Source organism: Lepidochelys kempii, chromosome 28 (genome assembly GCF_965140285.1).
Source record: "Lepidochelys kempii isolate rLepKem1 chromosome 28, rLepKem1.hap1, whole genome shotgun sequence".
Taxonomy (NCBI): Eukaryota; Metazoa; Chordata; order Testudines; family Cheloniidae; genus Lepidochelys; species Lepidochelys kempii.
The window spans coordinates 6386747-6410650 of record NC_136407.1 but is presented as its reverse complement, the minus strand read 5'-3'; the positions used below and the strand labels follow the sequence as shown (position 1 = coordinate 6410650).

At 46.3% G+C, this 23904-nt stretch overlaps 2 protein-coding genes across 17 annotated transcripts in view; both read left to right on the top strand.

The window, feature by feature from the left end:
* Positions 1-19868, top strand: part of LOC140904206 (uncharacterized) — a 46917-nt gene extending 27049 nt beyond the window's left edge. The window contains 3 exon segments of the mRNA XM_078850901.1: positions 440-553; positions 5841-7259; positions 19495-19868. Of these exon segments, the coding sequence (XP_078707027.1) occupies positions 440-553; positions 5841-7259; positions 19495-19853 (1892 nt within the window). The 3' untranslated portion in view covers positions 19854-19868.
* Positions 1-23904, top strand: part of LOC140904253 (E3 ubiquitin-protein ligase TRIM7-like) — an 84021-nt gene that overhangs the window by 21761 nt on the left and 38356 nt on the right. The window lies entirely within an intron of this gene.

The window sequence follows — 23904 nt, the reverse complement described above, 5'->3', positions numbered from 1 at the left end:
GGTAAACAGTGAGGTGGCAAAATTTGCAGATGATACAAAGCTACTCAAGATAGTTTAATCCCAATCAGACTGCGAAGAGTTACAAAGGACCACACAAAACTGGGTGACTGGGCAACAAAATGGCAGATGAAATTCATTGTTGGTAAATGCAAAGTAATGCGCAGTGGAAAACGTAATCCCAACTCTACATATAAAATGATGGGGTCTAAATTAGCTGTTACCACTCAAGAGAGAGATCTTGGAGTCATTGTGGCTAGTTATCTAAAAACATCCACTCGACGTGCAGTGGCAGTCAACAAAAATTTTAAGCAGAATGTTCTACACATTCGAACATCCGGGGAGCTAGCCTCAGCCTACACCAAAATGGGTTGGGGTTAAAATAATAAAAAAATTGTGAGAAATCTCCTATGCACCCCCCTGATTTCCTTTCCCTGTGCAGAGTTTCCAGTTTTCTCACCTGATGTGATCTCCCATCTGGAACAAGACAAAGAGCCGTGGCTCCCAGATCTCCTTGATTCAGAGGAAGGAGGCACCCTGAGAGGTGCCTGCACAGGTGAGGAATCATGAAATCAATTCAAAACCTGTCCGTGTCTGAAGGATACCGCTGGGATTCCCGACCGAGACCTTGTGAGTTCTCTGAGATCAGAATTGTCCCCAGCAGGTTTGTATCCTCAGGGCAGATGTCGTTCATGACGTCCTACCCATCCTGAGTGACACCTGGCAGTAGCTCCCTCCTTGACCTCCCTTCCCCCTGAGGGATTTACAGGCAGAATTGATCCCCTTATGTCTGCTGGACAGAATTTGGGGAAATTCAGTCCCTGATTTATGTCCATCTCTCCAACACTTATTTGGTTGACTGTGACTGTGAAATGCTCAGGGAGATTAGAGAGGCTATAAAAATAAAAAACTCAGTAATAATGGGGGATTTCAAGTATCCCCAGATAGATCAGGTACATGTCACCTCAGGACAGGATGCAGAAATCAAGTTTCTTGACACCATAAATGACGGCTTCTTGGATCAGCTGGTCCTGGAACCCACCAGAGGAGAGGCAACTCTTGATTTAGTCCTAAATGGAGCATGGGATCTGGTCCAAGAAGTGACTCTAGGTGTATCTCTTGGTAATAGTGACCATAATATAATTAAATTTAACATCCCTGTGGAAGGGGGAAAACACTAAAGAAGCCCACCGTAGTTGCATTTAATTTCAGAAAGGGGACCTACACCCAAATGAGGATGTTAATTCAACAGAAATTAAAAGGTACAATCTCAAAAGTGAAATGCCTGCAAGCTGCATGGCAACTTAAAAACAAGACAGTGGAAGCTCAAATTAAATGTATATCCTAAATTAAAAAAACGTAGTAAGAAGACCAAGAAAGTGCCTCCGTGTCTAAACTACAAAGTAAAAGAAGCTGTTAGAGGCAAAAAGGCATCCTTTAAAAATTGTCAATTAAATCCTACTGAGGAAAATAGAAAGGAACATAAACTGTGGAAAGCCCCTGTAACCATTCCTTTGTGGGTCACAACTGAGAATACCCAAATTCAAGACAAACTGCTGAGAAACAGGGCAGAACATAAGCTGGAGAAAGTGTAAAAGTACAATCAGGCAGGTCAAAAAAGAATTTGAAGAGCAACTTGCCAAAGACTCAAAAAGTAACTGGGAAAAAAATTTTGAAGTAGCGTGAAGCTTGCTAAACAACCAGTGGGGCCACGGGACGATCAAGTTGCTGAAGGAGCACTGAAGGGCGATAAGGCCGTTGCAGAGAAACTAAATGAATTCTTTGCGTCAGTCCTCGCAGCAGAGGATGTGAGGGAGATTCCCAAACTGGAGCCATTCTCTTTTAGGTGAGAAATCTGAGGAACTGTCCCAGATTGAGGTGTCATTAGAAGAGACTTGGAACAAACTGATAAATTCAACATCAATAAATCACCAGGACCAGATGGGATTCACCCAAGGGTTCTGAAGGAACTTAAATGTGAAATTGCAGAGCTACTAACTATGGTTTGTAAGCTATCATTTAAATCAGTTTCTGGACCAGATGACTGGATAGCTAATGTGACACCAGTATTTATAAAAGGCTCCAGAAGCGATCTTGACATTTACAAGCCGGTAAGCCTAACTTCAGTAAAAGGCAAATTGTTTGAAAATCTAGTAAAGAACAGAATTGTCAGACACAGGGATGAACACGATTTGTTGGTGAAGAGTCAACATGGCTTTTGTAAAGGGAAATCATGCCACACCCATCTATTAGATTTATTCGACGGGGTCAACAAGTATGTGGACAAGGGTGAGCCAGTGGATACAGTGTACTTAAATTTTCAGAAAGCCTTTGACAAGGTCCCTCACCAAAGGCTCTTAAGCAAAGTAAGCTGGAAAGGGATAAGAGAGAAGGTCCTCTCATGGATCATTAACTGGTTAAAAGATAAGGAAATTGGTTAAAAGATAAGAAACAAACTGTAGGAATAAATGTTTAGTCTTGAGAATGGAGAGAGGTAAATAGTGGTGTCCCCTAGGGGTCTGTATTGTATCTGCGCTGTTCAACAGATTCACAAATGATCTGGAAAAAGGGGTAAACAGTGAGTTGCCAAGATTTACAGAAGATACACATTTACTCCAGACAGTTAAGTCCAAAGCCCACTGGAAAGAGTTAGGCCTTGTCTACACTGTAAAGTTTTGACACCAAAATTACAGTTCTTAATACACTGGCTTCTCCCTGAAGCCTGGGCCAGTCTCCTCCGATGAAACCTTCGTCTTCTCACCATTCTTGTTGCCTCCAGCATCGGTGGGGGAGGAGAAAGGCCAAGGAATGATGCCACCATCCTTTATTTTCTACCCTCAATCCATGTGTTTGGAAAATACTAGTCCAGACTTGTCCAGGTGGGCTTTGCTGAGTCACGGGGTTAAGCAATCCCCCCGGTGTAGTCTTGTGCAGCTGAACCATAGAGTGGGGCAGTTCCCATCGTGTGATTCTTGGGCAGCCCTCACTGGCTTGTAAATCCCTTGATTACAACTTTCCTGCTGGGAGTGGTTTGCCTTCTTTATATGTCACTAGCAAGCAAACAAACATACAGCAAAATTTCATAACTTGAGACACACTCACGATGGCCGTACTTGGACAGAACAATGGCTTTCAGCCGATCATGACCTTTCCTGTGATATCTTACAAGGCATACTTTGTACAAAACATCAGAATTACATGACCCCTGGTGAATATGGGGGTTCCGGGGTGCTGCTTGGAGGTACAAAGTGCCACACTGAGATATAAAGTTCTATTTAGAACAAGCTCTCTGGATTAACCTTTTTTTTTTAAATCTAAAATTCGGGATCTATGAAGAAAACTCAGAGCCAGAATGGTTATTGCATCAGACACCCTTAGAAGAGGATAGAAAGAGGGAAAACATATTTTAAATGCCGCCCGCTTCACTCTAAAATATTCTAGAAGCTGAGGGATCTGGTCTAGAATTTGATGAACAAAACACAAGTTAAAATGTATTAAAGTATCGAGGTACATGATAAGGTAGCTCAGATGATTAGCAATGGCATAAAGGCACTTTATCTTTAGGTCACCAACCTGTAGGCTTGGCAGAATTTAATTTTTATTTGGGCCGTCGAGTGATTAAAAAAATTAATCGCAATTAATCGCGCTGTTAAACAATAATGGAATCCCATTTATTTAAATATTTTTGGATGTTTTCTACATTTTCAAATATATTCATTCCAATAACAACACAGGATACAAAGTGTACCATGCTCACTTTACATTTATTTTTGATTACAAATATTTGCACTGCAAAAAAACAAAAGAAATAGTATTTTTCAATTCACCTTATACAAATACTGTAGTGCAATCTCTTTATCATTAAAGTTGCACTTACAAACGTAGAATTATGTACACAAAATAACTCCATTCAAAAATAAAACAATGTAAAACTTTAGAGCCTACAAGTCCACTCAGTCCTACTTCAGCCAATCGCTCAGACAAACAAACTTGGTTACAATTTGCAGGAGATAATGCTTCCCGCTTCTTGTTTACAGTGTCACCTGAAAGTGAGAGCCGGCGTTTGCATGGCCGTTTTGTAGCCAGCATCACAAGATATTTACATGCCAGATGCATTAAAGATTCATATGTCCCTTCATGCTTCAACTACCATTCCAGGGGACATGCGTCCATGCGGATGACAGGTTCTGCTCCAAAGCAGAGCGGACCGACGCATGTTCATTTTCATCATCTAAGTCAGACGCCACCAGCCGAAGGTTGATTTTCTTTTTTGGTGGTTCGGGTTCTGTAGTTTCCGCATTTGAGTGTTGCTCTTTGAAGACTTCTGAAAGCATGCTCCACACCTCGTCCCTCTCAGATTTTGGAAGGCACTTCAGATTCTTAAACCTTGGGTGGAGTGCTGTAGCTATTTTTAGAAATCTCACATTGGTACCTTCTTTGCGTTTTGTCAGATCTGCTGTGAAAGTGTGCTTAAAACGAACATGGGCTGGGTCATCATCCGACACTGCTATAACATGAAATATACGGCAGAATGCGGGTAAAACAGAGCCGGAGACATACAGTTCTCCCCCAAGGAGTTCAGTCACAAATTTAATTACCGCATTATTTTTTAACGCGTATCATCAGCATGGAAGCACGTCCTCTGGAATGGTGGCTGAAGCATGAAGGGGCATACCAATGTTTAGCATATCTGGCACGTAAATACCTTGCAATGCTGGCTACAAAAGTCCCATGCAAAAGTCCCATGCCTGTCCTCACTTTCAGGTGACGTAAATAAGAAGCAGGCAGCAGCATCTCCTGTAAATGTAAACAAACTTGTTTGTCTTAGCGATTGGCTGAACAAGAAGTAGGACTGAGTGGACTTCAAGGCTCTGAAATTTCACATTGTTTTGTTTTTGAATGCAGTTTTGTACCAAAAAAAAAAAAAATCTACATTTGTAAGTTGCACTTTCATGATAAAGAGATTGTGCTACAGTACCTGTATGAGGTGAACTGAAAAATACCATTTCTTTTATCATTTTTACAGTGCAAATATTTATAATAAAAATAATAATATAAAGTGAGCATGGTACACTTTGTATTCTGTGTTGTAATAGAAATCAATGTATTTGAAAATGTAGAAAAACATCCAAAAATATTTAATAAATTTCAGTTGGTATTCTATTGCTTAACAGTGCGATGAATCGCAATAAATTATTTTAATCACAATTCATTTTTTTGAGTTAATCCCGTGAGTTAACTGCGATTCATTGACAGCCCTAATCATTGTTTTTATTTTTTCATAATTTCAGATTATTTAAGCTTTTTTTTTCTTTCAATTTTGATGGTTTTAAGTTTTCAGAACTGTGCGAAAATAAAGGTTTTAGGCATTTTTTTCAATTTTGATCAGTTTATATTTTCAGTTGCAGGAAATTATGCAGGGAAGTCAGACAATAATTAGTTAATGGCAGTAGATGTTGAGATTCAGAACACTAAAGCTTTATAACTGTTAAAACTGTCAACATCACATGTCCAAATATATCAAGTCCGTATCGTTACACCAAACTCTACATTCTCCAACAGCATACTTATTTTGCCTATCTGAAATTTTGATTGTTGATGGAAATATTTCTGGTTGGTTTGTGTGTTGACAGTGAAATTGATGTGTATTGATAAAAATCGAATCCTTCCAATCTGAATCCACCAAAATATGTTCTTAATATAAAGCATGTGAGTTGTCTAATTAAAACCCTAGGGATTAGGGATTGCCAGAACATGAGGGACATCTCGTACTGCCTCTTCCACCGCAGCTAATTTCCAACATGGTTGGGTCTCCCCTTTTCCATTCCTGTTTCTGCCAACAGGTGATGGGATGCTGAGTGAGAAGGAGGAGCAGAAACCTCAGCAGGAAGATGCTGATCAAGAGGAAGCACACGGGGCATTATTGCAAATATCTCAAGAGGATGATTCCAGGAGTCATGAGCAGAGAGAAGGTTGTGAGAGTCAGCACAGGCCAGAGAGGAAGCAGGGAAACAAGCCAAGGGAGAAAAGGAATAAATCCATTAATAGTTTGGGACCTCACAAATACCTCAAGGAAACCACAGCCCAGCAGAAAATGCAGGCAAGGGAGAGAAAAAACACATGTTCTGAGTGTGGGAAAAATTTCTGTAGGCGCTCAGTCCTTATTAAACATCAGAGCATCCACACTGGGGAAAGACCCTATGAATGCTGTGAGTGTGGGAAAAACTTCACTCAGAGCTCATCCCTTATTAAACATCGGCGGATACACACAGGAGAGAGACCCTATGCATGCTGTGAATGTGGGAAAGCCTTCACTCAGAGATCGTCCCTTATTAAACATCGACGAATCCACACAGGAGAGAGACCCTACGCATGCTGCGAGTGTGGGAAAAACTTCACTCAGAAATCATCCCTCATTACACATCAGAGGATCCACACAGGGGCGCAATCCTATGCGTGCTCTGAATGTGGAGAAAGCTTCACTCGGCGCTCAAACCTAATTGTACATCAGAGAATTCACACAGGAGAGAGACCCTACAAATGCTGTGAGTGCGCGAAAAACTTCACCAACAGCTCCTCACTTATGAAACATCTGAGAATCCATACGGGAGCCAGACCTTATGAATGCCGCGAGTGCGGGAAAACCTTCACTCGCAGTTCACACCTCATTGCACATCAGAGAATCCACACGGGAGAGAGACCCTATGAATGCGGTGAGTGTGGGAAAGCCTTCATGGACAGCTCCGACCTTATTAAGCATCAGCGAATCCACACGGGAGAGAGACCCTATGAATGCGGTGAGTGCGGGAAAAGCTTCATGGACAGCTCAGACCTTACTAAGCATCAGCGAATCCACACGGGAGAGAGACCCTATGAATGCAGCGAGTGCGGAAAAACCTTCACTCACAGCTCAGCGCTTCTGACCCATCAGAGAATCCACACGGGAGAGAGACCCCATGAATGCTGCGAGTGCGGGAAAAGCTTCACGCAGAGCTCGGACCTGATTAAACATCAGAGAATCCACACCGGCGAGCGACCCTATGGATGCCCTGAGTGTGGGCAAAGCTTCACTTGGCGCTCGAGCCTAATCACACATCAGAGATTCCACACAGAAGAGAGGCCCTACGGGTGCCGTGAGTGCGGGAAAAAATTCTTTGTCAGCTCCGCGCTTAGGGAACATCAGAGAATCCACGTGGGAGCCAGACCTTATCAGTGCAGCGAGTGTGGGAAAAACTTCACTCGCAGCTCGAACCTCATTCGACATCAGAGGCTCCACCCTGCCTAGAGACACTCTAAATGAGGGTGGGAAAAGCTTCTATCAGACCTCAGCCCTTACTTACCGCCAGAGAATTTGCAAAAGAAACAGACACCGTAAACACCTTATTTAAGGTTGACCATTTTTATTTATTTTTTTTCCTAATTCCCTCTTAAAGACTTTTTGAACTATTTGCATCACGTGATCTCTTGGGTCCCCTAGATGAGTTGCCCACTTTTCTCTTTTGTAGTTTGTCCTTCTTTGGAATGAATCCAGTGCTCGTATCTATCACCTCCTTTGTTCTATGAGTCATGGGAGCACGTCTTCCTTCTACCAGGAATGTCCATGAGCTCCAGAGGACACGGGTGACCTAAACCAGCTCCACTGAGATAAAATTACCTGGCCCTCATCTCCACTCGGATTTCCCCTGGTCTTAGCTAGCTGGATGTCAAACCACAACTATTCCTGTAGTCAAGACATAGCCTGTGTACAGTAGCTGGGGGTATCTAGCAGGTGTCCTCAGAGCCTCACCAGTGCTCCATCAGTTTTCCTTGTCTAAACAACCCTGGAGCATCTCATTTCTACTGTTCCTCCCACTGCAAAGTGATTGTTAGAGTCACCAGTTCCCTCTGATACCTATTTGTTCTCACATTGCCGTGGCTTGTGCTGAAAATCAGTTTATTTTTTGTACCGTTTTCTCACTTAAAATATATTTAATTATAGCAATTAAGTGTCGGAGGGATTCCCTCATTACCCATCATCTCAGCAGTGTTTCCGTCTGTCTCAGCTGTGTAGAGTTTATCTTCTTCCCGTTCTTTCCCTCCACCTCCCATAGTTCCCCAAGACACAGTGTTCTGAGCTCTCCGTGCTTGGAAATCATGGTTCAATTTCTTAGATCCTAAATCAGACTTGTTAGGTTTGGAGGTGAAAGAGTCACAGACCCGGAAGGAGAATGTTCAATGGGTCTAGAACAGAATGATCATTCTTAGCTTAAACCCCATTTTTCGTCTATTGGCAAAGACAATTTTTGTCTTTTTCCTTCTGAGTTGGGATTGTTTTTGGATGGGGAAACTGGCTGTTTTTTCGCATTATGTTGATGCTAAAACTTTCCCAAGTCACATGACTCAGTAATTGTGAGACAGCGTGGAATGAAGCAGGTTTCAGAGGAGAAGATGGTGGGAGAATCTGCTGTCCTAATTCTGAGTCATCAGGTGTCTCCTGCTCTGGAATTTAACTTTCCATGACATCGAAATTGTCTTACAGCTCCGTGAGAGGTGGGTTTCTCTCTCCTGAAGGTGTTTGGTTACATAACTGGATATTGGTTTTGTTTGATTGAATGTCACCGATTTACTAGGGACTTTGAGTCAAATGACCATTTGGTAAAATAGTCTCTATTCATTATTAATTATTATTATTGCTTTGGCTATTATCCCACCCTGCCATGATGACATAGAGAAAGTTCAAATGCAGATCAATCAACCTGAGGGAATACTCCAAGCTATTGGCTATGCTAACAAAGAGAGAAAGAGTCGTGGTTTTAAATCTCCACTCTGAAACTCTGATCAACAGCACATCCTTCAATCCTATAAACTGTTCATTGAGAACTGTTAGACTTCTGCTCATTAAAACCTCGTTAGGGGCTGTGTCTGTGTTGGAGGGTGAAAGAGAAGGATTTACCACACAAGAGTTCAATCGAAGGAGGACGCTTGGATTGGCTTTCAGGTTGCAGTTTAAATACGAACAATTATTTGGTTTCAGTATTGAAATAGTTAACGAGCTCAATGTCGATTGCACGGCGTGGGTGAAGTTCTCTGAGGTTTACAACTAAATGGACAGCTGCCTCCTTGGGTTCCTGTTTTAGGATTTATAAGGGTTGAGGGTCTGTTGTATTAATCTGATTATTTGGCTAAATTGATAACATGATTGCAATGCAACAGCATCGTTAAAGCATTGAATTATTGATTTTGACCTTAACATAAGTGTGTTCACCCAACGGTTACTTTAGTCATGTGTACAGTGGTTTAGTCCTAGTGATGTGTGTTCTTGATTTTGGTGTTTTTTTTTCAGTTTAATAAAATGTGTAAAGGGGAATCTGGAACCATTTCTTTCAATAAGCAACGTGGGCCAGAACCGCTGAACATCAGGGTGGAGATCAGCGAGTCGACCCTGAATTGCCATCTAAATTAACCCTTTGGTTCTCACAGGGGAGCAGCCAAAGGGAGCCCCCATCTCTGCTCCAGCTGTAACTGGAGGAGCTCTGGGCATCACAAGGGAAAAGTGAGCTCCCTCTCCCAGGTTTTTGGGAATTGGGTGGGGTAGAGTGGATGACTGAGTTGGGGTCAGTGAAGTGGGGAGAGTCTCTGAGTAGTGGCAGGTGATGCTCTGCAGTGTCCGTCATGGCTAGGCCCAGCCTGTGCCCCACTCTAGCTGGCTGTGCCTAGTCAGGCCTAGCTGATGTTGGGGGTCTAATTTGGTTGTTAATGGAGGTGAAGAGCCTGTACGGTTCAGTGAATGTGATGCTGGCAAAGTAAATGCATGTGTGTTAACAGGGCATATTGGGGCATTGTGGGGGGAGGCAGAGTTAAGGTTGTGTGGGCAACCTTAACTATGCATTTCCTAGATTTCAAAAGTTTGAATTTTGCTGAAGTTGAGGTTCTGAAAGGAACAACATCTCACCAGGCAAACTCACTGAGGCACTGAGCAAGTTTTTTGACCTTTAATTAATAGAAGCAGGGGAGGTCCTGCATGCCAACTGGATATTAACCAGCGATTAAGGCCTACCACAGGGCTAGATAGTTGGAAAGAAAACAGTGAAAATGCCCTTCAGCAGAGGCTTCCTTAAAACAAATACATCTGTGATGGGTTGGACCCCCCCCGCTTCTGCAACACCACCTGATGTACTGGGGGATTTCACTGAGCCTCTCTTGTTCCACCGGCCTGGGTTCCCACTCCCTGTTTTGCTGAATTGAGCTCTCTGGCCTCTTGCAGCACATACACAGGTAGGGCCACACCCAGTTGCAGGCACAGACTGATGTCAGCTCTGTGTGAGAGGACTTCCCCAGTACTCCCCTTTTTGGAGATAAACCCAAAATAATACTGTCTTGCACTGTATAGAAATATCGGCACAGCGCAAGCTCATAAAAATCCACCCTCTTCCTCAAAGCGAAGAGAGATGTGCACAACTTCTTGCCCCCCCATTAGAAATTACATAAACTGGGTTTAATAATAAACAAAATAAATGTATTAACTACAAAAGGTAGATTTTAAGTGGTTAAAGGGATAGCAAACAGAACAAAGCCGATTACCTTAGTAAATAAACAAAAGCTGCAAACTGACCATAATGGCATACAGAGTACACTTCTAAAGTTTGTGGACAATACCAAGCTGGCCAGGGTTGCAAGTGCTTTGGGGGATAGGATTAAAATTCAAAATGATCTGGACAAACTACAGAAATGGTCTGAAGTAAATAGGATGAAATTCAATAAGGTCAAATGCAAAGTACTCCACTTAGGAAGGAACAATCCGCTGCACACATACACAATGGGAAATGATGGCCTAAGAAGGAGTACTGTGGAAAGGGATCTGGGGGTCATAGTGGATCACAAGCTGTTGCAAAAGAAGCGAACATCATTCTGGGATGTATTAGCAGGAGTGTGGTAAGCAAGACACGAGAAGTAATTCTTCCGCTCTACTCTGCGCTGATTAGGCCTCAGCTGGAGTATTGTGTCCAGTTCTGGGTGCCACATTTCAGGAAAGATGTGGGCAAATTGGAGAGAGTCCAGAGAAGATCAACAAAAATTATCAAAGGTCCAGAAAACATGACCTCTGAGGGAAGATTGAAAAAATTGGGTTTGTTTAGTCTGGAGAAGAGAAGACTGAGAAGGGACATGAGAACAGTTTTCAAGTATGTAAAAGGTTATTAAAAGGAGGAGGGAGAAAAATTGTTCTTCTGAACCTCTGAGGATAGGACAAGAAGCAGTGGGCTTAAATTGCAGCAAAGGCAGTTTATGTTGGACATTAGGGAAAACTTCGTAATTGTCAGGGTGGTGAAGCACTGGAATAAATTGCCTAGGGAGGCTCTGGAATCTCCATCATTAGGGATTTTTAAGAGCAGGCTGGACAAACGCCTGTCAGGGATGGTCTAGATAATACTTAGTCCTGCTTTGAGTGCAGGGGACTGGACTTGACGACCTCCTGAGGTCCCTTTCAGGTCTATGATTTTATGATAACACACTAAATAGGTAGGATGCAAATTAGCAAATTCTCACCCTGAGTGATAAACAGGCTGGCAGATTCTTAAGGCACAAATTGCCTTGGCTTTTCCCGGTTTTCATACACAGGCTAAAAATCCTTCCAGCCTGGGACGGTCACTTCCTGCAAGTCAGTCTTTGTTCCTTGGCTGTTTTCAGGTGTGGTGTTGTAGGGAGAGTGAGGACCCCTCATGTTATCATTGTCCCTCTTTTATATCTTCCCCCCACTTGCTGGACAGCATTTTTGCTGTGACCTGGGTCAAACAGTTCGCATTATGTAGAGCTATCTCTGAGAGGTTTCTATTACTCTCAGTTTCTAGGGGGCTTCCTGAATGCATCCGAGGAAGTGAGCTGTAGCTCACGAAAGCTCATGCTCAAATAAATTGGTTAGTCTCTAAGGTGCCACCAGTCCTCTTGTTCTTTTTACGGATACGGACTAACACGGCTGCTCCTCTGAAACCTGTCCTTATGCTTGTGTGCATTTCCTCAATCAGCCACTAACACCGTTTGGCCTCATCCAGCTTAGCACATTTGAAATACAGCGACACGGTCAATATTCCCAGCTGCAGATACATGCTTCAAATTGGGTCACCGCGTTCAGTAAATCATAACCGTTCCAATGCGATCAAACATGCACCAGCTTGCATGAGGTACATCTCGGTTATATCCTATCCATATCATAAGCACATTTCCATGAAGAATATGGAGTGTAATATCAGAACATCCCTCCTACCTTTTCTATTATAGGTGGGAAGTAGCAAGAGAAAGTGACTGAATGCCAGTCTCTACGACAGTGACCATGACTTTGCGTGCTTCCTGTTTAGCAGGATGTAAATAATTCCTCAAAAGGGGACGCTGACACAGTATCTGTAAAAGAGTTCAATTCATAGAATCATAGAATTTCAGGGTTGGAAGGGACCTCAGGAGGTATCTAGTCCAACCCCCTGCTCAAAGCAGGACCGATCCCCAACTAAATCATCCCAGCCAGGGCTTTGTCAAGCCTGACCTTAAAAACTTCTAAGGAAGGAGATTCCACCACCTCCCTAGGTAACCCATTCCAGTGTTTCACCACCCTCCTAGTGAAAAAGTTTTTCCTAATATCCAACCTAAACCTCCCCCACTGCAACTTGAGACCATTACTCCTTGTTCTGTCATCTGCTACCACTGAGAACAGTCTAGAGCCATCCTCTTTGGAACCCCCTTTCAGGTAGTTGAAAGCAGCTATCAAATCCCCCCTCATTCTTCTCTTCTGTAGACTAAACAATCCCAGCTCCCTCAGCCTCTCCTCATAAGTCATGTGTTCCAGTCCCCTCATCATTTTTGTTGCTCTCCGCTGGACTCTTTCCAATTTATCCACATCCTTCGTGTTGTGTGGGACCCAAAACTGGACACAGTACTCCAGAAGAGACCTCGCCAGTGTCGAATAGAGGGGAACGATCACATCCCTCGATCTGCTGGTAATGTCCCTACTTATACATCCCAAAATGCCATTGGCCTTCTTGGCAACAAGGGCACACTGTTGACTCATATCCAGCTTCTCGTCCACTGTCACCCCTAGGTCCTTTTCTGCAGAACTGCTGCCCAGCCATTTGGTCCCTAGTCTGTAGTGGTGCATTGGATTCTTCCATCCTAAGTGCAGGACTCTGCACTTGTTCTTGTTGAACCCCATGAGTTTTCTTTTGGCCCATTCATTCCAGTGGGTCCAGGTATTACATGTAATTAGCTCCATTTCGATGCAGGCACTGGAAATTTAAAATCACATGCTACGATGTGGCAAAACCATTTGCTTTCATGTGGTTTTTGAGACAAATGTTGCATGTAATTAATTATGAGCACCAGCTTCTAAGACGTATGGAACTATCACCCACGTACACAACCGTAGATTCATTTGCAAATGGATTAATAGCATAGTGAAATTTTCCCTCTGTTATTTCTAAACACACATCCTGTGGCTGCAGAGTTCCCAATTCCACCTGTGGGCCTCTTGTGTTACCCATACTCTGGGGTCCAGGGGTGCCATCACTGTTTGATTAACATTAAGGCCCAAGGCTGCAATAGGGGAAAGCTGCCTTATTTCTGCTTCTGACATGACAAGACAAATATAGTGATTTCTCCTGACCTTCTATCATAGAGAAAATTTACCATTTTCTACCAGCATTGCAAATCTCTCTAAGTCTGGGTGGAATTTTTTCAAATAATGCTTCTAATTTCCAGTGGGAGGATCCAGATCACATGGTCTCGATTTATGTCTTTTACCACCTCAATAATCTGAAGCTGCATTTGCCAGACCCAAGGAAAATTATTCTGGAGGGCACCCACAGCCTGCAAGAGGCAGAGGTGTTCTGCTTGGGGGATTGTTCCCATTCCTCTAAAACCTGTCCCACCCCATCCTGTGTGGAGCTTAGCTGATCTAAGGATACTCTGAGGGGGTGTTGTTAAATCCTTCAGGTATTTCTCTACTGCATTCATTTTATTTGCAACCACCACCGGATTGATATTACCACCCCTACCCCCAATTCAGTCGCTCCCAAATGCTCCCTTTTCATTCAGTCCTAGGCCAGTTGGGGGACATCATGAAAATTAATCCCATTTTTCCAGCCCTCATACAATGGCTGGACAAACTTTCCGCAGTTCTATTGCCAAGAAGCTTGCTAAGGCGAGATCGACAATAACGCTTTTCAGGGTGTGGGTTGCATTCATCTCCAAATGCTTCTTTACCGTGGTTTGACCTACATGTGTCCCAAGCAAATTAATTGCAGGTGGTTCCAAAATCCACACTTCTACAGTTTTTACTCCATGGGGGTCCCTGGAGGAGCCATTTCCCCCTCATGGTGGACTGCATGTAAATAAGTCTTTTACCAAGGAACTGTTTAACCACCCTATTATCCAAACAACCTTTGTGTCCCTATTACAAATTTCTTGAGAAGCCAGAGCCTCCAAAGTGCAGGGCAAAACAGTCTCCCCTTCATAGAATCATAGAAGATCAGGGTTGGAAGGGACCTCAGGAGGAATCTAGTCCAACCCCCTGCTCAAAGCAGGGCCAATCCCCAACTAAATCATCCCAGCCAGGGCTTTGTCAAGCCTGACCTTAAAAACCTCTAAGGAAGGAGATTCTACCACCTCCCTAGGTAACGCATTCCAGTGTTTCACCACCCTCCGAGTGAAAAAGTTTTTCCTAATATCCAACCTAAACTTCCCCCACTGCAACTTGAGACCATTCCTCCTCGTTCTGTCATCTCTCCTTTTTGCTGCCTCACCAACTCGGTTATTCCACTTCACTTCCTCAGTTCGCTTCTTATGAGCTTCTCTCTTTTCCCAGATGTATTACTGTCTCACGAGCCTCTGCTAATGTCCACATGTATGCCAGCTTGTCAGCATGCGTTAGGGTTTTTCCATCCGCAGGCTTAATACCTCTCTCTTTCCACTCAGGAACCCAGTCCACCAGGGATCGGAGGACCCAATCTGAATCCTTAAAAATGGCTACCTCCTGCGTGTTGGGGGTATTCTCAAAGGCTACGGCTCTAGCTACATTCTTGGCTGTCTGGGTGGAGCCAGCAAGCACTGCCGTTTTAGGGCCTCATTGGTGGGTACTTTCATGGTGGCTTTCTCAGTGTAGACATAACCGTAGGCTTCTTTTAACTGCACCATGGCTTCCTGCTGCAGACGGCCCCACTTCCCCATTCCACCCCATTCTTTAACAAGTCACGCAGTGGGGCTGCCTTCTCTAAAAAGCCCTCAATGAAATCTCGGGAGAAACGATCCATTCCCAGAAAGAATCTAAGAACAGTTACATCTGTGGGAGCTGGGCATCTAAGAATCAGCTCCGCTCTCTGTTGGTCAGGGAAATGCCCCTCCTGTCCCAGAGTCACTAATGGTTGGGAGCACAACTTGGCTTTCCTTAGGATCAAACCCAGTTTCCTGAATCGTTTGGAAGTCCCTGTCCAATAGCTCCAGATTCTCTTCCCTGGTCTGAGTGAAAACCAGGATATCCTCCACATAAGACATCACACTGTCTCTTTCAGGCAGCCCCACCTTCATCTTCACAAATAATAGGCGCATTGTTCCAGCCCACAGGCACCCTGGCAGAACACAACCGCTTCCTCTGAAAGGTAAAAGTTAATTTTAGAATAGCTATACTGGTGTAAAGGGGTAGAAGAGAAATCACTGGCCAAATCCAAAACTGAAAATCACTTGGCCCCTACTACAAAGGAGGCCATCATCTCGTGATACTTAGCCACTCTGGGGGCCATCAGTGGGGGTCACAGAATTAAGGGGATGAAAATCTACTACCAGCCTCCAGGTCTTGCCATAACTTTTAAGGACCTGCCCTAGGGTGGTGTTATTGAGGCTTGTTTATTCCACTAGGACCTTGGCTTAAGAGCAGGTCCATTGTTTCTTTCAGGCTGGCCTCTGCTTCTTTTGAATACCTATACTGCTTCGGAGATGGGGGATTGGGGCCTGGAAGTAGGATTTCTGCATCAATTTTACCACATTCTAGTTTATTCTTGGCTCACAGCTCCTGATGGTTTCACAGATTCATAGATACTAAGGTCAGAAGGGACCATTATGATCATCTAGTCCGACCTCCTGCACAACGCAGGCCGCAGAATCTCACCCACCCACTCCTGCAATAAACCTCTCACCTGTGTCTGAGCTATTGACGTAGTCAAATCGTGGTTTAAAGACTTCAAGGAGCAGAGAATCCTCCAGCAAGTGACCCGTGCCCCACGCTGCAGAGGAAGACGAAAAACCCCCAGGGCCTCTTCCAATCTGTCCTGGAGGAAAATTCCTTCCCGACCCCAAATATGGGGATCAGCTAAACCCTGAGCATATGGGAAAGATTCACTGGCCAGATACTACAGAAAATTCTTTCCTGGGTAACTCAGATCCCACCCCAACTAACATCCCATCACAGGCCATTAGGCCTATTTACCATGAATAGTTAAAGATCAATTAATTACCAAAATCATGTTATGCCATCATACCATCTCCTCCATAAACTTATCGAGTTTAATCTTGAAGCCAGATAGGTCTTTTGCCCCCACTGCTTCCCTTGGAAGGCTATTCCAAAACTTCACTCCTCTGATGGTTAGAAACCTTTGTCTAATTTCAAGTCTAAACTTCCTGATGGCCAGTTTATATCCATTTGTTCTTGAGTCCACAGTGGTACTGAACTTAAATAATTCTTCTCCCTCTGTTGTATTTATCCCTCTGATATATTTATAGATAGTAATCTCCTCTCAGCCTTCTTTTGGTTAGGCTAAACAAGCCAAGCTCTTTGAGTCTCCTTTCATAAGACAAGTTTTCCATTCCTCGGCTCATCCTAGTAGCCCTTCTCTGTAGCTGTTCCAGTTTGAATTCATCCTTCTTAAACATGAGAGACCAGAACGGCACACAGTATTCCAGGTGAGGTCTCACCAGTGCCTTGTATAACGGTACTAAAACCTCCTTATCCCTATTGGAAATACCTCGCCTGATGCATCCCAAGACTGCATTAGCTTTGTTCACGGCCATATCACATTGGCAGCTCATAGTCAACCTATGATCGACCAATACTCCAAGGTCCTTCTCCTCCTCCGTTACTTCTAATTGATGCGTCCCCAGCTTATAACTAAAATTCTTGTTATTAATCCCTAAATGCATCACCTTACACTTCTCACTGTCATTGCTAAAACTTCTGGGGGCCACATAGGCCACTCCAGTTCTTAAGGGCCACTATCTGGTAATTTGCTGAAACCTCCACCAGTTCCCAGGATGTGCCAGGAGGCCTTTCCCATAGGTCCCTGTTAGCAAACTCAACCAACACTCTTAATTCTCTCAAGACATCAATTCTCAGCAGCAAATGGAGTCAATTCTACCTGCCCAAGCGAGACAGCCTGGAGTTAAGGGCACCACCAGAGCTTCTCCATCCTTAAAGGTTTTTAAGGCACGGCTTGACAAAGCCCTGGCTGGGATGATTTAGGTGGTGTTGGTCCTGCTTTGAGCAGGGGATTGGACTAGATGACCTCCTGAGGTCTCTTCCAACCCTAATCTTCTATGAGTCTGATTCTCCTCTCACTCCTCCTAGGGTAGGCAGAGATAGCATGGGCCTTCCTAGAAGAGTTCCCTGGAAGGAACAAATGTCTCTGTGACTGGATGCCTGGGATGGACCACACTGAGAATGCCACATGCAGGGCAGACGGCAAGAATCAGGGTGGACAATTCCCCCAAACTGGTGCTTTAGTCTATAACTAGATTCAGCAAAAGAAGAGCTCTTTCTGTACCACACTGGTTGACCAGAGGCCAAACACAGCCCCCTTTAGGCATTCCAGCCCTTGGCTCCTGTCCACACAAACATAGAATATCAGGGACCTCAGGAGGTATCTAGTCCAACTCCCTGCTCAAAGCAGGACCAATCCCCAATTTTTGCCCCAGATCCTTAAATGGCCCCCTCAAGGATTGAACTCACACCCCTGGGTTTAGCAGGCCAATGCTCAAACCACTGAGCTATCCCTCCTCCCCTAATAATAATAATAATTAATAATAATTAATAGCGTGAGAAGCTATTGAAAACCCATTTCACCATTGGTGAGGTTCTTTCTAATCCCAGAGGATCAGAGACTTACCCCAGGTCAATATGTATCTCAGACCTTATATCTTAAATATCTTATACCTTAAATATCACACTGCCAGCCAATCCTTGGTAAATGGACTAAAGACGTATCAATAAAAGAAAAGGAAAGAAGAGAGTTGTAAATGGCTAATAGATGACATATATACAAATGATGGCAAAGCCCTTAGATCAGGTTTGGGGCAGTGAGGGAATAGATTGCTGGCTTGCAAAAGTCTCTCTGGCAACTTCCGAAGGACTGGAAGGTCCTCAGTCCATCGTTCAAGATACTCCTTTTAGGTGTAAATCCACAGTCCAGAGAATTAGAGCAGGAACGAAGCAAAGTGGAGATGTCACAGGAGTCTTTTACATCCTTTGCCATGTGCATGGACATTTACTGTCCAGACAAAGCCCATAGCCCCTGTGTATGGAAAGTTACTGGCCCAAGATGGAGTCACATGAGCATATCCAGGCCCGGATTAACCTTTTGTAGGCTCAGCCCCAAACATATGTGTGGGCCCCATGGGGATAACGGAGCATGGGGCGGGGAGGTCGGTACCCGGAGCGCGGGGCTGGCCAGGGGCAATGGGGCAGGGCACGGAGGGGGCGACCCCGCTCTGCCCAGCTCAGTGCAAGGGCACTGTTTACAAACCGGCAGCTGCCGAATGCGAAGGGGCCTGCCCGGCCCTGTACTGCCAGCGGGCCCCTTCCCCCCTGACTCCATATGCCCAGTGCCCCCCTCCTGCTCAGAGACCCCCACCAGAAATGCACAGAGCCCTCCATACCACGAGCCCTGCCCAGAGCCCACCTGCCCAGAGCCCCCCCCCCGACAACGGCCCAGCACCCCACACTGAACCCCACTCCCACTAGCGCCCCACCACACAGATCCCCCCCCGGTCCAGCGTCCTTCCCCACCGCCCCCACACCACAACTACACAGGGCCCGCCCCCACACCCATTGCCCACATCCCAACACACACAGATCTCCCCCACCACCCAGCACCCCTCCAAACCCCCCACTGCCTAGCACCCCAAAACACACAAGCCTCCCCCACTGCCAAGCTCCCACTGCTCCCCCCCCGCCACCGAGACCCACTCCCCCACGCCCTGCCCCTGGCTGCACTCATCGGCCCTGCTGCGAGGTGAGTATGTCTGCCGGTCAGAGCTGTTACCCTAAGAACAGATTCAGGGATCCTGGAGGAGCCCTCCTATGGCTTACTCCTGAGTACCCATTCATCTCCCCGGGCCGAGGGAGGGGGGTGGCAGCTGGGAGCTGCTGTGGGGGGACCTCCGGGGGGGAGGGGAGGCTGGGAGCTGCCCTAGAGCTCCCAGGGAGGGGGGCCGGGTGCAAGGTGGAAGTTTCACCTAGGGCATGAAACATCCTTGCACCGGCCCTGATTACACATCAGCGAACCCACACAGGAGAGAGACCTTATGAGTGCTGTGAGTGCAGGAAAAGCTTCCGGGACAGCTCTCTGCTTATTGCACATCAGAGAATCTGTACGGGAGACAGACCCTACGACTGTGGCGAGTGTGGGAAAAGCCTCATTCACAGCTCAAACCTTATTAAACACCAGCGAATCCGTACGGGAGAGAGACCCTACGACTGTGGCGAGTGTGGGAAAAGCCTCATTCACAGCTCAAACCTTATTAAACACCAGCGAATCCATACGGGAGCCAGACCTTATGGATGCTGAGAGTGCAGGAGCTCTCAGAGCTCAAATCTTATTCGACATCAGAGGCTCCACACCTCAAAGAGATAGATGCTCTGAGTGTGGGAAAAGTTTCTATCAGAACTCAGCCCTTACTTATCAGAGAATTTGCCGAGGAAATAAACACCATAAAGACCTTATCTAGGGCTGACAAAAGTTTCTTTTTCTTGAATAATTTTGCTAATTCCCTCTTAAAGGCTCTTTGAAGTGTTTGAAGTATTTACGTGGTCCCTCAGGTACCTCAGGTGGGTTGCCCGCTTTTCTCTTTTCTTGCTCACCATTCTTTGGGTGAACCCTTTCTATCAACTTCTTTCTTCTATGAGCCATGGGAGCATGTGTCCCTCCCACCTGGCATATCCATGAGCTCCAGGAAGGGGAGACAGTGTTATCCAAGATTTTTAGAGACCAAAGCAGTGGCAACTTAACTGTTCTTTTCTTTAGGCGGAATTAGGAATAAATTAATGGGGAGACAGCTTCTTTGTTTGATAAATGATTGGTACAAACCACAGTGCTTTTACCTAAAATTATGTTATTAGGTTTTTAGCTTATATATATATACACACACACATGCTCTAGGAGTAGGTTTAGAGCCTTTTAAATATTTATTAAAACCTCTTGGCTTGAAATGGTATGAATTTTTTTTTTAACACAAGGAGAGTGAACATTTCCCTGGCAGGGCAGAAGGTGCCCACATCCCTTCTCTTTGCCCGGTATTTCCTTTTAAAGGAGAGAAAGTTTCAATGGAATTTAGTGCCTGGGCTTGGACAAGAGACAGGTTTTTACTGTTCATGCATCATAGAATAGAAGGTCAGGGTTGGAAGAGACCTCAGGAGGACATCTAGGCCAATCCCCCGCTCAAAGCAGGGCCGACACCAACTGATCCATGCAAAGGAAATGGTTTTTTCTGCGTAAAAACTCACAAGAGAAATCGAACTGCCGCACAGCGGCACCCTGGAACCCCCATAGTCACCACTGTCATAATTATGCCGTGCTTTGCACAAGGTCGGCCTTGTGAGGTATCATTTTAAAAGTCTCGAGCTGCTGAACATTAATATTCTGCTGGACTGCATGTGCTAGCCTTGTCTGGGGCTTCAGGCAGTTTTGCTATCTGTGCATGACTGAAATAGGAAGCCACTCTCCCAATGGCCATTGCAAAAGACTTATCAGAAAGCACGTAGGCAAAGGAGGCTGCTTGCCCGGGTGCAGGGCAGACCTCCACGTCACCAGCATGGATCTTTCCAGCAAGCTGGAAGAAACAATAAAACGGGGAAGTGACATAAGGGCTTGGCCTCACTCCCCACTCCACAACTCAGTGCCTGGAAGCACATCTGGAGGACAAAGACACTGCACCGGCGGGGAGTGGTCCCGGGCTGGAGGAGCGTGTCAGTCTGTGTTTTGTGCTATACCATCTGTCAGGGTGCGACACTGCTTGATTCAAGCCCAGTGTCGTTTATAGAACTCACACTGCACATTTGTTTTATTTCGGTGCTAACCAACTTTGAGCTCTTTGCTTCCTACTTATAATCACTTAAAATCTATCTTTCTGTACTTAGTAAACCTGGTTTATAGTTTATCTAAAGCACTGTGTTTTGGTTGAAGTTACACAGCTCAGTTTCACGAAAGCTGGGGCGTAGCCTCCCCGCATTGACGGAGAGGCAGGCTGGGTCATGAACTCACATGGGTCAGGCTTCTGACCCCGGGCAAGACGGTTCAGTTCTGGGAAGCAAGGCTGGGGAGAATTGGCTGGACCGTCTCTGTTGTTAGGTCACGAGTGGTGGGGAGAAGCATGCATGGAACGCAGCTGGGTGTGTCCCTGCCTGCGGGTGTCCATGTAAGTGCCAGAGGCGTGTTGCTTGCCAACAGCCTCGCAGTGTGAGAGGGAGCCCAGGTGGGTGAGACTGAAGGTTGTGGTCCCACAGTTTACACCCCCAGGAGCCCCGGCACCAAAACTTAAGGTGAGGTACCCAATTTATGGCCTGTGGGCGACAGATGGGGGCATCTGTGCCCTCCTGTGTACTGACCTTGGGCACCGCTGACCTAAGGGACGAAGGGCAGCTGGAGCCATCCCTGGCTTGGGATGAAAGGGAGATGTTGGGTGGAATTGCTAACACACCTGCCCTGCTCCCTAAAGCCCCACGGGGAGAACTGAGACAAGGTGGGGTCATTTCTCATCTGCATGCCCAGAAGACCTGCTAGAACCCCGCCCTGCCACCAAATAACCCTCAGCTTCAGCCTGTTGTCCCAAACAGACCCCAGCTGGGATGGAGTTAGGGAGGGGAGCAGTTTCCCCTGGGCTCTTGCTGCTCCTGTGACCTCAGAAATTGTATCGTCTGATATACAAGCAGTCATCCTGGCAGGGAAAGAAAAGAACAGAGAGAGGAGAGAAAAAGAAAAAGAGAGAACCCCCCTCCCCTCCCCAAGCTGTCTCTCTTCCACCACCCTCCTTTACTATCTTCCCATCCCACTGGCCTCTCTCTATGCTGCAGCCATGGACATGACACCAGAGTTTGCTGTGGGTCCGAGCACCAGCCCTGAGAGCAAGGAGTCTGTCTCTCTGGTGCGCTCCATGATCCCACTTCTGGCACCAAGCAGGGTGGCCGACAACGAATAAGCAGCCTGAGCCGAATGCAAAGGGGTGAGGAGCAGAGAGGAGACAGCCAGGAACTACTGAGGGTGGAAGGGAGTTAGGAGCGTGGAGGGGGGGGAACAAAGGGAATTATTGGAGTTCCATAGGGACTGAGCTGGGATTGGATCGTGCACTCGCCACGTTCCCCTGCTGGGAGCAAATAGTTGTGAAATTCCCTGGAAAAGTGTGACACTCATGCCCCTCTAATGACCAGTCTACACACAGGGTAACAACCTACTACTGCTGCTTCTCCATTAGTTGAGCCGGCAGAAGTCTCTGTGGTGGATCTAAGGGCCCCTCAGTGCTGCTTGGCGCCTCATGGTTAGGGGGGCCGGGGGATTGGATAAGGGGCAGGGGCAGTCAGGGGACAGGGAGCAGGGTGGGTGGGATACATAGGTGGCGAGATGTGCCATGGTGCCCAGGCTCCACGGTTCGGCAGCCTGGGGTGCTCTCCCCTCAGGGGCAGCTCCCCCCCTCCCCGGCGTCCCCCCTCCCAGAGCTGACCCGGTTCCCAGCTGTGGGGGGGGGGGGGGGGACGATGCCAGAGCTGCCTGCCCGCGCCTCCCAAGCCGGGAGGGGGAGGGAGCTGCAGGAGTCTGTCCCTGTCAGACACAGATGGGGGGGGGCATTGTGGGAGCAGACAAACAGATGGAGCCGGGGGCAGGAGAAAGGAGCAGTGATGGGCACCCCAGGGCTGGCATAAAATACACAGTACGGAGAGGGCTTCCTGCGGGGGGGGGGGGAAATAGCAACACTCCCTTCCCCCACAGACCAGACCTGGGCTGCAGCTGGCTCTGTCCATCACTCCCCCCCACCCCACAGAGACCCACACAACCCTCTGCCCCCCAGAAGATCCCCACCAGCCCCTGTGCCCCCATCAGCCCTCTCCAGAGCCCCCCCCCTTTGTGCCTCCAGAGACAGCCCCCCGCCTCCCTACAATCTCCCCCTTTGCCTTCACCCTCCTCATTGGCCAGGAGGCTCCCAGACTGTTGGCCACCAAGGCCAAGGGAGCTGCACCTGAGGCAGGGGGCCTGCTTGCAGACTCAGACCTGCCTGGCCCCTACCTCCACAGCACGGGGAGGGGGAGCCACAGGTGAGCAAACCGCGGTCACCGTCATCACCGCCCCGGCAATTCTCTGGGTATTTAATTTCCCCGAGGCAAGTAATTCCACCTGCTCTTCCTTTCCAGACAGTTTGTGGCTTTTCCTGTAAGAAAACTTACCATTTCTTTGCAAAGAAGCCCAGTTATAGTTTTCCACTTGAGAAGTATATTTTCCGGTTGTTCATAAGCTCATGTATTTTGTTAAACCTGTTTCATAGGGAATTTTAAGAGTCACTGGGTTTTTTTCCATTGGTCCAAAATCACAGGAAAGATGTGCCGATATTTATTTCTGTGGGCCCAACCATGTAGAAATGTAAACGTCGGAGCTAGAAAAGCTCTGCAAGGCTAAGGGTCCCGTCAGGAAATTGCCCTCG